Genomic DNA, 15894 nt, shown 5'->3' with positions numbered 1-15894 from the left:
CCAGGCAGAGGCCCTAAGGTTAGAAAGAGCTTGACCTACTTACAGAAGTGAAAAAGGCCAGCGTATCTGGAGCATAGTGAGGAGTAGTGGGGAAAATGAAGCTAGAGAGGGAAACAGAGGCCAAATCATAAAACCTATGAAGGCCGTTTCAAGGATTTGTCCCAGTCAGTGGGAAACCATTAAAGGATTCCAAACAAAGGATTTAAACAATCTAAATTAAATATTAAGATAATTCTGGCTGCTCCATTCGAAAGGTCCGGGAGGTACTAAGACCTATTAGATGAGGCCTAAACATGTCATTGTATTTCTCACTGACCCCGATTTACCCAGAATTTATTCAGCTGGGATTACCAAGGCATAATTCCCTCCATTTGGCCTGGTGATGATCAGTTAATTCCTTTGTACTGCACCACATTCAATTCACTTTAGGGCGCAAGAAAAACCCCTATGCAATGAGATTGTCATTATTCAAATTACAATGGAAAAGGAGATGTGGCTAATTGCTACCATGTTGAGTGCAGGGAGAAATCTGAAGGTTTGGAGGAGGGGTAGGTGGCTCTAAAGCTCACGCATGAAGGATGAGGAGAATATGAATTGATGAAGAGGAAAGAGTGGGCATTCCAGATGAGGGGAACAGGTAATACCACTCACAAAACTGTAGAAAAATTAGCAGGCTACGTGGGAATACTGGCTTGATTGGTAATCTAAATTCCATTTTGGATTAGTAATAGAAACTATTGGTTGGGTAGCGTGGAGATAGGTTAAGGAATCAGTACTTTTTCCTGAAGGCAACAAAGTATAAGGATTTTTGAGTACGGGTGAGCTTCTATTAAAATTGAAATATAGTTGATATACAATGTTGTGGTAGTCTCAAGTGTACAGCATGGTGATTCAGCTTTTGTTCTTTGTAGGGTTTTTTTGCAAATTATATTCCATTGTAGGTTATTCCAAGATATGGGGTGTAATTCCCTGTACTATGCAGTATATCTTTGTTGATTATCTACTTTATGTATAGTAATTTGTGTCTGTTAATCTCATAGTCCTAATTTGTCCCTCCCACCCCATCCCATTTGATAACTCTAAGTGTTTTCTATGTCTGTGAGTCTGTTTCTGTTTTATACATAGATTCATTTGTATTAATTTTTAGATTCCACATATAAGTGATATCATGATATTTGTCTTTCTTTGACTTATTTCACTAAGCATAATATTCTCTAGGTCCATCCACGTTACTGGAAATGACAATATTTCATTCTTTTTTATGGCTGAGTAATAGTCCATTGTATATATAGACAACATCATCTTAAGCCAATCGTCTGTTGATGAGCATAGGGGCTGCTGCCACGTCTTGGCTATTGTAAATAGTGCTGCTATGAACATTGGGGTGCACATAACTTCTTGAACTAGAGTTTTCATTTTTTCCAGATATATACCCAGCAGTGGAATAGGTGGACCATATGGTAGTTCTTTTTTTAGTTTTTTAAGGAATCTCCATGCTGCTTTCCATAGTGGCTGCACCAATTTACATTCCCACCCACAGTGCAGGAGGGCTCCCTTTTCTCCACACCCTCTCCAGCATTTAGACTTTTCGATGGTGGCCATTCTGACTGGCGCGAGACAATTCCTCATTGTGGTTTTTATTTGCATTTCTCTAATAATTAGCAATGTTGGGCATCTTTTCATGTGTTTGTGAGCCATCTGTATGTCTGCTTTGGAAATGTCTATTTAGGTCTTCTGCCCATTTTTTTAAATTCCGTTGTTTGTTTTATGATATTGAGATGTATGAGCTGTTTGCATATTTCGGAATATTAACCAGGAGTGAGCTTTTGAACAGAATACTTCTGTTTCTATTTCCAAAAATATGTAGAGGGAAAAAGAGAAAATGAAGCCTATGTGCTGGTGTTTATTCTTAGCAGCTGAAGCCACCCTGCCATCCCCAGGTGCTTCATCCACAATATACTTGCCAAATTGCTACCAGATTACTTCATCCCTTGCTCACTCGATTTCCCCAGGACACTACTGCTTAAAGGGTAAGTCCAAACTCCTTAGCCCAACATTCAAGACTCTTTAAAATTCGACCCCAATATACTTCTCCAAAAAAGTTCACTTTAAGGAAATTAAAACTCTGGCCAAATGGTCTATAAATTCCGAATAGGCCACAGCATTTCCCACCTACTTTCCCTTGCTTACACGGTTCTTTCTCCCTGGAATGCCTCATTTCTTCTGTTTACCTCTGTAAGTTCTACCCAGGTTTTAAGGTCTAGTGCAAACCCCATATTCGCTAGGAAGGCTTTTCATACAACGCAGACAATTATTTTCTCTAACTTTCCTCTGGCATTTAATACAAGCTGCCTTAGTAGAAGTTACCCTTTTAGGTAGAGGGCTACATACCTCTCAAGCAGGAACCTGTTAGTTTATAAATTCTTAGCAGCCCCAAACTTTCTCAGCACAAGGCCTTGTATATATACCATTAGCGTCGACAACTGTTAGTAATAATGACCACCCCTTTGGTTTGAAATTGTTAACCAAATCTCCCCACCTATGGGTAGCTAGATTGGCTTCTCCACTAAGGCCGCTACGACCCACTAGGGAAGGAAGACAACTTCAACACAAAGGATCGTTCGCTACTCGCGACGCCTAATGCAATATAGTGAGTAATGCGTGGTTGGGTCATGAAACGCTTCCCGAGGGCCACGCGGCCTTGTCTCTCACGCTCCAGGGGGTAAAACAAAAAAACCGCTTCCCGCAGCCGGCCGCCCCAGGCTGACTGGAGGGAGGGCTGGAGCTTCCTCGCCGCCGATTGGCTCCCTGGAGCCGCCGCCTCCGGTGATTGGCCACTGCCGCGAGGGACGCCGGGACGGCACGCGGCGCTGGCCTCACATTCGAGGCGGCGACGATGGAGGCCGCGGCGTCCTGTTTTGGGCAGGTGGAGAGCAAGGGCCAGGCCTGGGGAGCCGCCGAGGCCCTGTGCAGCCGGTGTGGAAGAAGGTTGTCCGGAGCTCCGGGTGAGGGGCTGGGGGTCAGCCCGCGGCCCGCCGGCCGGCGGGGGAGCCGAGAGACAGGCTGGTGGGCAGTGGCCGCGGCGGCGAGAGAGAGCGGGGGAGCCCAGGCCCCGAGCCCGAGTCCGTAGGCCGCCTGCGAGGTCGGGACGCAGAGGCCTGGAGTGCGGCCCTCACCCCTCCCTCACACCCCCTTCCACCCCCTCCCCCCCGCCCCTCACACCCCCGCCCCACCCCCCCTTCGGCCCCTCCACCCCCTCACCCCCGCCCCACCCTACCCTCCCCCTACCCCCTCACCCCCTGCCCCTCCACCCCCGTCACCCTCTCCCTCCACCCCCTCCCCTTCACCCCCTGCCCCCTCCACTCAACCCCCTCACGCCCCCGCCCCACCCCCTACCCTCCACCCCTTCCACTCCCCCGCCCCACCCCCTACCCTCCACCCTTCCACTCCCCGCCCCACCCCCTACCCTCCACCCCCTTCCACTCCCCCGCCCCACCCCCTACCCTCCACCCCTTCCACTCCCCCGCCCCACCCCCTACCCTCCACCCCTTCCACTCCCCCGCCCCACCCCCTACCCTCCACCCCTTCCACTCCCCCGCCCCACCCCCTACCCTCCACCCCTTCCACTCCCCCGCCCCACCCCCTACCCTCCACCCCTTCCACTCCCCCGCCCCACCCCCACCCCTTCCACTCCCCCGCCCCACCCCCTACCCTCCACCCCTTCCACTCCCCCGCCCCACCCCCTACCCTCCACCCCTTCCACTCCCCCGCCCCACCCCCTACCCTCCACCCCTTCCACTCCCCCGCCCCACCCTCTACCCTCCACCCCCTTCCACTCCCCCGCCCCACCCCCTACCCTCCACCCCCTTCCACTCCCCCAACCCCCTTCACCCGCCCCCTGTCCCCTCCACTCAACCCTCACCCCCACCCCTGCCCCCGCCTCACCCCCTGCCCCCTCACCCCCCGCCCCCTCCACTCCAGCCCCCTCCTCCCCCCACCGCCACACCTTGCGCCGCCCCCTCCCTCACCGACCGGTTCGCAGGTTCGGGAAATGGGGGATGTGGGAATTGGCCGACATCCTGTGGTAAAGCAGCAACGACACGTGATTTTCTTGTGTGGCTCTTGTTGTGGTAATGAAATGTTCCTGAAATTAACGGGCGGGGGCGGGGGGCGTGTTGCTCCGTTTGCTTCAGGCGTTGTTTGGAAAGTAGCGCGTCACTTTTGTGCGTCGTGTTCTTCCGTCCTGGGCCGTCGGGGGCACCGTGCGCTCTTGACCCGCCCACCGAGACTCTCCTCCGCTGAAAACAGGTTCAGGTTACTTGAACGGCACCTAACAGGCCTTAGAGTGCTGTGCTTCTGCCGGGGCGAGTTGTTGACTGTCAGCGCCTGGAGCTGCCAGAAAGCCTTACCGTCACCCTGTGTGACTGTCACATCTTTGTACTTGCAGAGCGAAAGTCAGTTTTCTCAGTCTCTCCGGGACGGACTCCGCTTGGGAGACCTGAGCGTGTAGAGAAAGTTGGTGTGTTTTCCGGGGGAAGAGGCAAGTTTCTCCTGCCTGGAATTCGATCGCTGCTGTTACGTAGAACATCTCCATTATTTGAATGATGTAGTACTGCAGAATAGAGTTTTAGAACGTACGTTTGTAAAATCGCTGGTTCTTTCATACATTTGTATTGTCGTGCTGAGAAGTACTCAGTTGGAAAGATGGTGCCTCTGCAAGTAGAATTGTCAAAGTGCTTTGTAAGCTGTAGTGCAGCACACGTTATCTCGACTTGTACAGTATCAGAAGTCTTATAAAAGCCTTTTGATTTCTTTAGTAACATTATCTCTGGAATTTAAATAGAGCTTTAAAATTTAGCTTGGTTGTAAGAAAGTTTAAGATGTTTCCTTGGCTTAAAAACGAAAGCTCTTTTTTATCAGAAGAATGCAATTATTATAATATAAATCAGCAGGAACACTATAATTTTATAGTAAATGATGACTAACTTTATTTAGCTACTTTTCCCTTTTTCTTGAGAAGTCTTTTAAAATGACAACCTTTTGAAGTGACATAGCTATAATGTTTATTATGATAAAGTTCTGCTTAGAGTATCAAAATCTTGGTATTAGATTTTCAGTCAGGATTATGGTATTTCCCTTCATACATGCTAAGTTTGTGAAAATGATCTTTATATGGGTCGTGTGTGTGACAGTGGTGGCATTTGACTTCTGCCCTGGCTTCTGTCTTTGCCAATGTCTTAATCATTAAGGTGGGGGGGGGGTGTCTTTTTTTTTTGGAGTATATTTGATTTACAATATTGTGTTAGTTTCAGTTGTACGGCAAAGTGAATCAGTTAAACATATACACACATCCGCTCATTTTTTTTAGATCCTTTTCCCGTATAGGCCATTACAGAGTATTGAGTAGAGTTCCCTGTGCTATACAGCAGGTTCTTATTAGTTAATCTATTTTATATATAGTAGTGTGCATATGTCAATCACAATCTCCCAATTTATCCCTCCCACCCATCCCCTGGTAACCATAAGTTTGTTTTCTACATCCATGACTCTACTTCTGTTTTGCAAATAAGTTCATATGTACCCTTTTTTTAAATTTATTTTTATTATTTATTTATTTTTATAAATCTGTTTATTTATTTATTTTTGGCTGCGTTGGGTCTTCGTTGCTGCGCACGGGCTTTCTATAGTTGCAGTGAGCAGGGGCTACTCTTCGTTGCGGTGTGCGGTCTAATCATTGCAGTGGCTTCTCGTTGCGGAGCACAGGCTCTAGGCGCGCGTGTTTCAGTAATGTGGCTCGCGAACTCTAGAGCGCAGGCTCAGTAGTTGTGGCTCATGGGCTTAGTTGCTCCGCGGCATGTGGGATCTTCCTGGACCAGGGCTCAAACCCGTGTCTCCTGCATTGGCAGGTGGATTCTTAACCAGTGTGCTACCAGAGAAGTCCCTATACCCTTTTTCTTAGATTGCACATGTAAGCAATATCATATGATATTTGTCTTTCTGTGTCTGACTTAACTTCACTCAGTATGACAATCTCTAGGTCCATCCATGTTGCTGCAAATGGCATTATTTTGTTCAAGAGAGGGGTTTTGCCAGTTTCTCATGTCGGCCCTCACTGTCCCCTTCACAGGATGGGAAATATAAATTAGCAGAGGGAAGTATGGTCAGGTAGAAAGAACATTAGACTTGGAAACAGAACTAGGTTGGAGTCTGGGTTATACCATTTACCCCAGATCACCAAAATGTTTATCCATCTCTAGGTTGAATAAATATTCCCAGCCTACTTAGCTGGGAATTTACAATGTCAAAATGAAGTACCTCAGAGCACTTTATATGATTATAAGAGATGGCAGATTCAAAGTATTATAGGTACCAAATAACTGTATAAAGAAAGGCGAACAATACTACATAGCTCTGCCTGTTTTTTCTTCTGATTTTTCTCCCTCCTTCTGAGTTGTATTGTTTCTCCTGAATTTTGTTTAATCATCCATTTCTAACTAAACTAGATATCTTTTCCTATACAAGAGAATTCCCTTTAATTTTCTCCCCTGATTATACTGAATATTCAATGTTGACAAACTGAGAAGTTTAATTCACAATAGAATTTCATCAATAGGTCACCACCATGAACTTCAATGTGGACATGCTTTTTGTGAACTGTGCTTGTTAATAACTGAAGAATACAGCACAATTACATGCCCTGATTGTGAGGTAAGTTTTATTGTCTTTCACACTGAATGCATTACAGCCTAATGCTAAAGGTAAAAATGTTAAAGAAATAAAACATATTTCTAGTTAGGAACTAGAAACTTGCATTTTTGCTGCTGAGTCTTTTAAGTAAAGAAATCTAGCAAAAGGTAAAGCTTTTCACATCCATTTTATAATTGTTCAAAGAGATCAAGAAGAATGCAAGGTTAAGGTCATAAACTTATTAGCCTACATATTTTGACTCTGGAGATTTCTGTGGAATATTTCATTGTTTAATTTATTTTTATTTTAATGAAGTATATTCCTTTCAAATCTCTACACCCCCTGCCCTTTTTTTGGGCCGCGCAGCGAGTGGGATCTTAGTTCCCTGACCAGGGATCAAACCTGCGACCCCTGCAGTGGAAGTGCAGTCTTAACCACTGGACGGCCAGGGAAGTCCCCAAATCTCTACTCCCCTTTTCCACACCAGTACCATGCAAGCAAATTTTGAATTTTCCCCTGACCCTCAACCTTTGCATGTCATCAAATTTACATTTGTGGAGATGTGTAAAAAAACAAAAACGAAACAGAAGACAAACAATGGCCTAATGTTAACGTCAGAAGTGCTAAAAATAGTACAGTTGCACTAAAATCTGTGCGCCGGTAATAATGAGAACAAATTAAGGATTTAAAATAAAATTTACTGACCATTCTTTGCGTTTACTACAAATATAAATGTTGCTCAGTTTATATAGTATGTTCCTGGAAAGTTGTCTTAATCTCTAAATTCATAATGTTCCACTTGAGAGATCAGAGTTTGGGGATTTGTATCCATTGTTTTCTGTGGCAAACAATTAACATAGAGGAAGAAGACCTGGAATGCAGTCCTAGTTCTGTCACCCTAAGGCTGAGTGTCCTTATTTGTGAGATGGAAATAATACCTGCTTTTTTTATCTCATAGGATTGTAAGAGTCAAATCTGAATTATGTGAAAGTTCTCTACAAGCTTTAAAATAAGTGTTATAGTCGACCTTTGATTATTTAGGTGTGGATTAACTAGTTTGCAGGTTAAACGTGATAAAAATATATATAATAATATGTATATAAACATAAATGTATAATTTGTGAAAGTTTCAATTATAGCATAAACATTTACATATAAGAAAACATCTGTTTTGGAATTACATACTTCACAAATCATGGCCTTTATTGTGGGAAATTCCTGTCCCCTTTCCCTTTTCTTTTTTGACAGTCGGTTCCTCAGATGTGGCTAGCTACATAGTTAAGGCAAAGGGGAACTTAGCTCCTGTGGTTGAAATGGAGTATCCCTGACACATTGAATTTTATGGTGGGTAAAGAGTGTGAAGGGAAAAGGAAGAGGCAGGACTGTCTCTGCTCATATCCATCCTGTTCTGATATTCAAAAAACAGCTAGTTTATTAGAATGGTAACCTCTTGCCTTTTGTGGCAAATGACTTTGTGTTTAATGGTCTCTTAAATCACTATACTTGTATTATTTTTAGTGTTTTGGGTAATATCTAATGAAGTGTTTATAGTGTATTTACAAATATTGGTTTTTGATTTTAGGGTTGTATCAAATCTATTTTGTATCATTTGACTAGTTCCGACTCTCACTTTGGGGGATATGTGATCTGTCCCATCCTTCCCTCCTTTTCCCCTGTGCTGAGTCCTTCAAGAAACCATCCTGAAATTGTTACCACTCTTTTATTAGTTTTTAAAGTTTAGATTTTTCCTGATATCTTATATTTAGAATAAGAGATAATGGAAGAATCAAGTCTAAATTAGTGAAAAGTCTGAATTTATAGACTATTTCAGGATTGAAGTTTATTATTTTTAAATAATGTACATTGCTCTAAAAAGTAAGATTTAGGTACCTATATTCACATTAGACATATTTATAATTTATCTTTAATGTTGAAGGCCTAGGTAGTGCTGATTATTTCAAGCTTAAGCCTAAAATGATTCCATTCAGGGTTAATGGGTATACTTGTGTTCTTATTTTTGAGTTTGGGTGAATATGAATTTATCTCCCAGTCTTTATCTTTTATACTTGTATGGTTTTTTTTATAGCATCCCTTCTCTGCTTTTGATTGATATTAATGGTTAATAATAACCATTCTATAATTACATACAGCAATATGGCAGGTTTTGTTCAAGGATAGGATCATACTTAGGTACCATTCCAAAAATACTGGCATTTTATTGATAATTTAGACCTGAGTCCAAAAATATATTGGGCCATGAGGAAATGATAATTTATCCAATCAATAGGTAATTAATATATATTAAAATCCCATGTGGATTGGAAATGTTAATAACATGCAAATTGAAAATGTAAAATAGAAGAGACTATAGATAATTGTGTAATATTGGATGGCGAAGCCTTGTTAAATATATCACTGAAGTCAGAAACCATAGAAGAAATGCCGTTTAAATTTGACCGCATTTTTTCATTTACAAGTAGAAAAAAACAACCAAGCGAAAACACCACCATAAATAAAACTTAAGTGACAAGCTGTGCTAGGGGAACAGGGAGAAAATTTTTATTATATATATTAGAAGTTAAGACTCTTTACACAATTTTAACTGAAATCTTTTAAATCAGTTGTATTTAATATTTTCTTAAATTTCCTGGGAGAAATGTCCTGCATCAGATCTACTGGTGGTAACATTAACTTCTTACTATGAAATGACCAGCCAAAGGGGCATAAATGAGTAGGTGGATAGAAATTATTAAGGTTTTAGCCCCCAATTTTGGGGTGTGCGCTTAAAAATAACATTTGATCCAATGTGATGTTTTTAAAGTAATGCTTTTCTCCTAATTATCTAATAATAGATAACTGTCTTTGGTACGTTATACTTGAAACCTTGCTAGGACATCCTCTTCCCACCAAAGACACATATGTATTTACATGGGAGACTATAACATTTAGTAGTCTGCTTTATTTCTCTCAGCATTAACCTATCCTCATGAGCGTCTCCTACGTTACTTTTTTTTTTTTTGCGGTATGTGGGCCTCTCACTGTTGTGGCCTCTCCCATTGCGGAGCACAGGCTCCGGACGCGCAGGCTCAGCGGCCATGGCTCATGGGCCTAGCCGCTCCACGGCATGTTGGATCTTCCCGGACCGGGGCACGAACCTGCGTCCCCTGCATTGGCAGGCGGACTCTCAACCACTGTGCCACCGGGGAAGCCCTCCTACGTTACTTTTAATGGCTGCATAATAAACCCTGGTACATAAGTGCTGTAATATCTCTTTATCAAAAACACTTAGGTGGTTTTCAAATTCTTTCACTATATTTTTGCATAATTCCTCAAACCCACTCCCACCAAAAAGAAATCCCATCAGCAGGTTCTGTTAATTTCTGTGTCTTAAAAAAAAAAAATCGGTGTTTGTCACATTTTAAAAAACATGTTTGGCAATTTAATGGGCAAAAAATTGGGTATCTGCTTGTTTTAAATTGCAAATCCCTGATTGCTAGCGAAATTGAGCAATTTTTCATATGTTGATTTCTCAGCTCTTCTGGGAGGATCTTTAACAGATCCTTCCAGGTCCTTTCCATATTTTCCTTTTGAATTGTCTTTTTCCTAACTTGTAAGGATACTTCATGTGATAGAAATATTAACACTTCGTTCTGTGTATTTTAACTATTGATATTTTCTCCCAGTTTTTCACTTTTAGTTTTATTACATTTAACCATTCAGAAATGTTTCCTTTTTCAGTTGTTTTTTCCCCCCTCCTTCATGGCTTCTAAGTTTTCTTTGATTAGGCAGACTTTTCATCTCAGAGTTATACATATTTATTTTTTTCAATACTTATATAAGTATTGAAGTATAAGTATTTTAAAAAGGTGCATATTAAATCTCTTTCTGTTTTATATGATGTAAGGTGGGTATGTAACTTTCTTCTTCAGAATGATTCGCTGGCTTTCCCACATGATTTATTGAATAATGCTTCGTCTGTTTAATGGAAATGCCATTTATAGGCTGTATGAAGTTCCCTGTATATGAGGATCTGTTTCAGGGCTTTGTTCTGTTCATTTACAGTTGACCCTTAGACAACTCAGGTTTGAACTGTGTAGGTCCATTTATACCTGGTATATTAAAATTTTTGTAATTCTTACACATTATATTTTCCATATGAACTTTAGGATTATATTAATTTTATATTAGATGTATTTTAGGGTATTAAATCTTTGTCTTCAGGAACATAACATAATTTGCCATTTATTCAGTTTTTGTTTTATGATACCCAATAAGTTTTTTTGGTTTTCTTTTCTTAGGGCTTATATTTTTCTTATTAAAGTTATCCCCAAGTATTTTAGAGTTTTGAACATACCTTAAGATAGCATTGTAAAATTTTTACAGTAAATTTTTAAAGTAATGTTCCAAGTATTTCCTTTATAAGTGTGGTATTTTAATGTTCTGTTTAATTAATAGCTGTCAAATTACTGATTTCCTCAAAAATTAAAATAGGATAAAAATATCACATAAGTACAATTTTTCTTTGATTTAAAGAGGATTTAAGGATCTTTTCATTTATCTATGAATGGCTCACTAGTTTTTTGAATTCTGGATAAACAGAATTTATTGAATGACTTTCTGTTTTTTTGTTTTTAATCTTTTGTCCTAAGGTTGTTTCAACTATAAATACAGAACAAGAATACTGCCCAATAGATGGATGTATTAAAGAAGATTCTTTTATGGAAAAACTTCAGCCTAAAAAGTATGTTCCATGTGCACTTATTTTAGTATTTAAAGTTCAGTATGTTTCTGAAAGAGTTATTTTAGAATTATTGATTAAAGGTCATTCTTAGATTAGTGTTTCTAACCCATTGTTTACAGAGAGCTCTTTAAGTTTATAATTTGAGCTGTTAATAAAATGGGAATCCAGCCCCTAAAGAAGCAGCATTAGTTTGTCCTTATTTAAAGTGAGGCAAAAGAAAGAATGCAAGATTACCATTTTTACACTCTGTTTAATTGTTTTAGTCTCTTTTGCCTACCTTTAGCTCTTCCAGACTCTTTCCTGTTCTGTGGTTCTTCATTGCCTGTCCAAATAAAATCCAAAATCCTTTAGGCTAGCAGTCATGACTTTTCACATTACTGCTGCAGTTTCTCTGTCCAGATTTAAATGGGTGCTTAGAAACCAACAGAAGAGTTATTTCTTTGGGTACTAAAAGCAGTTAGCTAAAGTCTGGCAACTGGGTATTGATAGAACCAGCGGTAGCACTCAGGCTTATTGTATGCAGGTACTGCTCCCAGCTCCTCTATTTGTATTCCATCAGTCACTTCCTCCATAAGCTCTGAGTAGAGTGATTAGAATAAATATTTAGGAATCTTTGTGGCTCTGTGTGAGTCATAACATATAGGAACACCTACATATCTAGCAGATGACTTACTGTGTGAGGGAGACCGACTTTAAAAGGGCAGTAAAGATTGTGCACCCGCTCCAGAGGAGGGAGCCCCTGCTCAGCTCCAGCCAGTCACTGGAGCTGTGTGTTGAGACCATCCCAGTGGTCCCAGATTATCCTTTTCTTTTCCAAGACAAAATAGAAATCTGGACTTATATGTGAAACTTCCTTACTTTTTAACCATCATGCAAGTCAAGTCTGATTGTACTTTTGTCTAGGTATGTGTAATGTCAAATACAGTTGCAAAGTAAAGTTTTACTTTCAGAAGTAGATGAATCTGTTTTAGGTACCCCATTTTTTTTCCAAATTGCCATTTTTTAATTAGTTCTCCATGTCAAGTGTACTTACGTTAGAAACTCCTATTTCCTAATTCCAGTAGAGTTTGGTTCAAATAGTCATATATTTTAAAATAGAAGTATTCCTTGATACATGATGTATTTCCTTCCTGATTTGTCTTTAATATTTTGAAACAGGAATTGAATGATGGACTCCTTATGGCTAATGCATTCACATATGTTTTCAAGAACATGAATATCCACTTTTTAAAGTAATTGAATGTTTAAAAATTACTTAGTGTATTATTCTATGAGAGGAACATTTAATCATAATAAACTATTATAGGCTTATGATTAACTTATTCAGCAAACACTGAGTGCTTACTGTGTGCCAGCCAACATAGGGATATAAAGATAAAAATAGGCCGAAATTCTAGCATCTGTAGACAAAAAATGCAGCTTACTCTTCCGTTGAAATTAACTTGCCTAGTAAATTCATTACCTTTATGTACATAAGGCAGGCCTATAAGTACATTTTTTAATAGCTGGCATTTGTGTGTATAAATACTTTAATTGAGCTTAGGACAGTTCAATGATTACCAACATCTCTACCAAAAAATATCCGGGAAGGAGAGATGATTAGGAAATTAAAGCACAATTTATACTGTAAACTGTTATTTTTAGGAATTTGTTGAGAAGTTGAATTCTTGATTAAAATTGTTTTATGTGAAAGCGTATTTAGTCATGGTTTTCCTCTCTTTGCATATCATAGATAATTGAGAACCCACTGTAAGTGTTCTTATAAGTCATCATAAGAATTATTTTTTTTTTTTTGCGGTACGTGGGCCTCTCACTGTTGTGGCCTCTCCTGTTGCGGAGCACAGGCTCCAGACGCGCAGGCTCAGCAGCCATGGCCCACAGGCCTAGCCGCTCCGCGGCATGTGGGATCTTCCCAGACCGGGGCACGAACCCATGTCCCCTGCATTGGCAGGCAGACTCTCAACCACTGCACCAACAGGGAAGCCCAGAATTATTTTTGATAGGGGTAAAAATCAGAATAGAAGATGTAAATCATTATATAAATGTTGATACTTAAAATAATGTACTTGACATTTTTCCAGGATGAAGAATTGTTCTCAGGACTTTAAAAAGACTGCTGATCTACTAACTGTTGGTTTAGAACATTCAACCTCCACACACGGGACTGTTTTGTACCCATCAACTGTAATAGAGGTATGAAAAATGTAATTCATGAAGTGAGATGAGGCCAAACATTTTTACTTTTCTCTGGTAGCTTAACTTTCCTCTCCTCTCAAGGGTCCTATAATTATAGATTGTTTTGGAAGCTTAAAGGTAACAGAGGTAAACCTACACTCCTTGCATGAATCTCTTGTTTTATTCTAAACTATGTCTCAACAATTCTCTTTTCTTCCCAAGGCAGCCCATTCTACCTTTGACCAACTCTGTTAGTGCTCTTGATATTTACCTGTATGTAGCTGCTTCCCTTTGAACCTAGTTACTGAATTCAGATTCTGTGAAACTTGTGTAAAGTACAAGTTTCTAAATTCTTTTCTTTTTTAAGATTTTTTTTGATGTGGACCATTTTTAAAGTCTTTATTGAATTTGTTACAATATTGCTTCTGCTTTATGTTTTGGTTTTCTGGCTGCGAGGCATGTGAGATCTTAGCTCCCCGACCAGGGATCAAAACCACACCCCCTGCAGTGGAAGGCGAAGTCTTAACCAGGGAAGTCCCACAAGTTTCTAAATTCTAAGTGTGATTTTCCAGTTGTTTTAATGACAACTAAAAGGCCTAATGGCACTCGTTGATGATGATGTAATTGTTGTTGGAAGATTTGAATTGTACCAGTTACTACTTTTGATGACTTTAAATAATGTATTCTTTTAATTGAAGGTTAGAAACAGAATAAATTCCAAAATGCAGTTGAATGGAGTATTAAGTTTTTTTGTTAAGGAGATCATTAGTGGGCTGGGAGAGGAGAGAGCACTATCTTCAGTGTTTAAATCTTAATGTAGCCTAATCATAATCTTGTTTTCTTAAAAACTATTACTTTTTACATGTATTTATTTATGGCCGCGATAAAATTTTCAGGTAGTTTTAAGTTGCAAAATGTTTATAGGACATAATCCCATTTATTCAAAAAGATAGCTAAAAAAAGAAATCCGGAATGCTATCACCAAAACTCTAAAATGTTCTTTGTTGCTTGTTTTCAGATTTCTGTAATTTGTCTATGTTGCTTTTGTAACCAAAACGGTAGCTTGATGTTTCTGCAACTAATACAGTATATCTAAGCATCTGTTTTTATATTTTGTATTTGTATGTGGTCCCCCTCCCCCTTCTTAGGAGACTGAAACTGTGGAAGAAATTGATGAAGCATTGAAGGTGGCAGGGAAAAATTTTGAACAATTAAGTACTGCTATAAAAGTAAGCATTCTGAATGATCAAATTCTATCATAAATTAAGGCATGTTCTCTTTAAATGTGTGTATTTAGATGTAACATCACTGAAGGTAGAGCTTAGCACTGAGTTATTAAGTATGATAACCTAATGAGAGAGAAACGTACAAAAGAATAGAAAACTCTCATGGCCTGCTAGGATTAGTCTCCTAGCATTGTTGTGCTAGCAGCCTACTGAAATTGGAGCTCTATTAAGGAACTCTCATTTCTGCTTGCTGCGAGCTGAATTTTGTCTTGGAAGCATTGCAGATCACCCTTCTAACATTGCTCATTATTTGGCTGTATACTGTTACACTGAGTCTTATGTTCTTTTCTTTCTTACCTCATCACCCAAGAGAGAGACTCCCTCATTTATTGACAAACAGCAAGCTCCTTGAACCTAGCAATGGCAAATTTACAACCAGGGCATTCAAAAAGTTATAGCTGATAATGAAATTTAAGACTTCAACAGATGAATTTGGGAGGGGGGTAAAAATTCAACCCATAACAGGTTCATGTCCTTCTCACATGCAAAATACATTCAGCACATCTCACACCCCCAAAATTCTTAACCTATTTCAGCATCAACTCTAAGTCCAAAATCTCATCTAAGTATCTTCTAAATCAGGTATGGGTGAGACTTAGGGTATGACTCATGCTGGGGCAAAATTCCTCTCCAATCTGAATGTGTGAAACTAATAAATTATCTCCTTCTAAAATACGTTGGTTGGGCAAGCAAAGGATAGACGTTCCCATTCCAAAAAAGGAAGAATTAAAAGGAAAAAAAGAAAGATCTCAAGCAATGATTCTTTGTTTAAAAATATAAAGAAGGGCTTCCCTGGTGGCTCAGTGGTTGGTAGTCCGCTTGCCGATGCTAGGGACGCAGGTTCGTGCCCTGGTCCGGGAGGATCCCACATGCTGCGGAGCGTCTGGGCCTGCGCGTCCGGAGCCTGTGCTCCGGCAACGGGAGAGGCCACAACAGTGAGAGGCCCACATACCGCAAAAAAAAAAATATATATATATATATATATATATATATATATATAAAGAA

At 40.2% G+C, this 15894-nt stretch overlaps 1 protein-coding gene across 5 annotated transcripts in view; it reads left to right on the top strand.

Annotated features, from left to right (window-relative positions):
• The first annotated feature begins 2760 nt into the window (after positions 1 to 2760).
• Positions 2761 to 15894, top strand: part of RNF17 (ring finger protein 17) — a 111893-nt gene continuing 98759 nt past the window's right edge. The window contains exons 1-5 of one of the 5 annotated variants that reach the window (XM_049701235.1): positions 2761 to 3005; positions 6614 to 6708; positions 11337 to 11428; positions 13510 to 13621; positions 14752 to 14832. In XM_049701235.1, the coding sequence (XP_049557192.1) occupies positions 2897 to 3005; positions 6614 to 6708; positions 11337 to 11428; positions 13510 to 13621; positions 14752 to 14832 (489 nt within the window). In that variant the 5' untranslated portion in view covers positions 2761 to 2896. Of the gene's footprint in view, positions 3006 to 4279; positions 4635 to 6613; positions 6709 to 11336; positions 11429 to 13509; positions 13622 to 14751; positions 14833 to 15894 lie in introns of those variants that run through there. The other 4 variants (XM_049701234.1, XM_033409409.2, XM_049701236.1 and 1 more) reach the window with 4 other exon arrangements.

This window comes from Orcinus orca, chromosome 18 (assembly GCF_937001465.1).
Source record: "Orcinus orca chromosome 18, mOrcOrc1.1, whole genome shotgun sequence".
In the NCBI taxonomy this organism is placed as follows: Eukaryota; Metazoa; Chordata; class Mammalia; order Artiodactyla; family Delphinidae; genus Orcinus; species Orcinus orca.
This window is presented reverse-complemented; position numbering and strand designations above follow the sequence as displayed.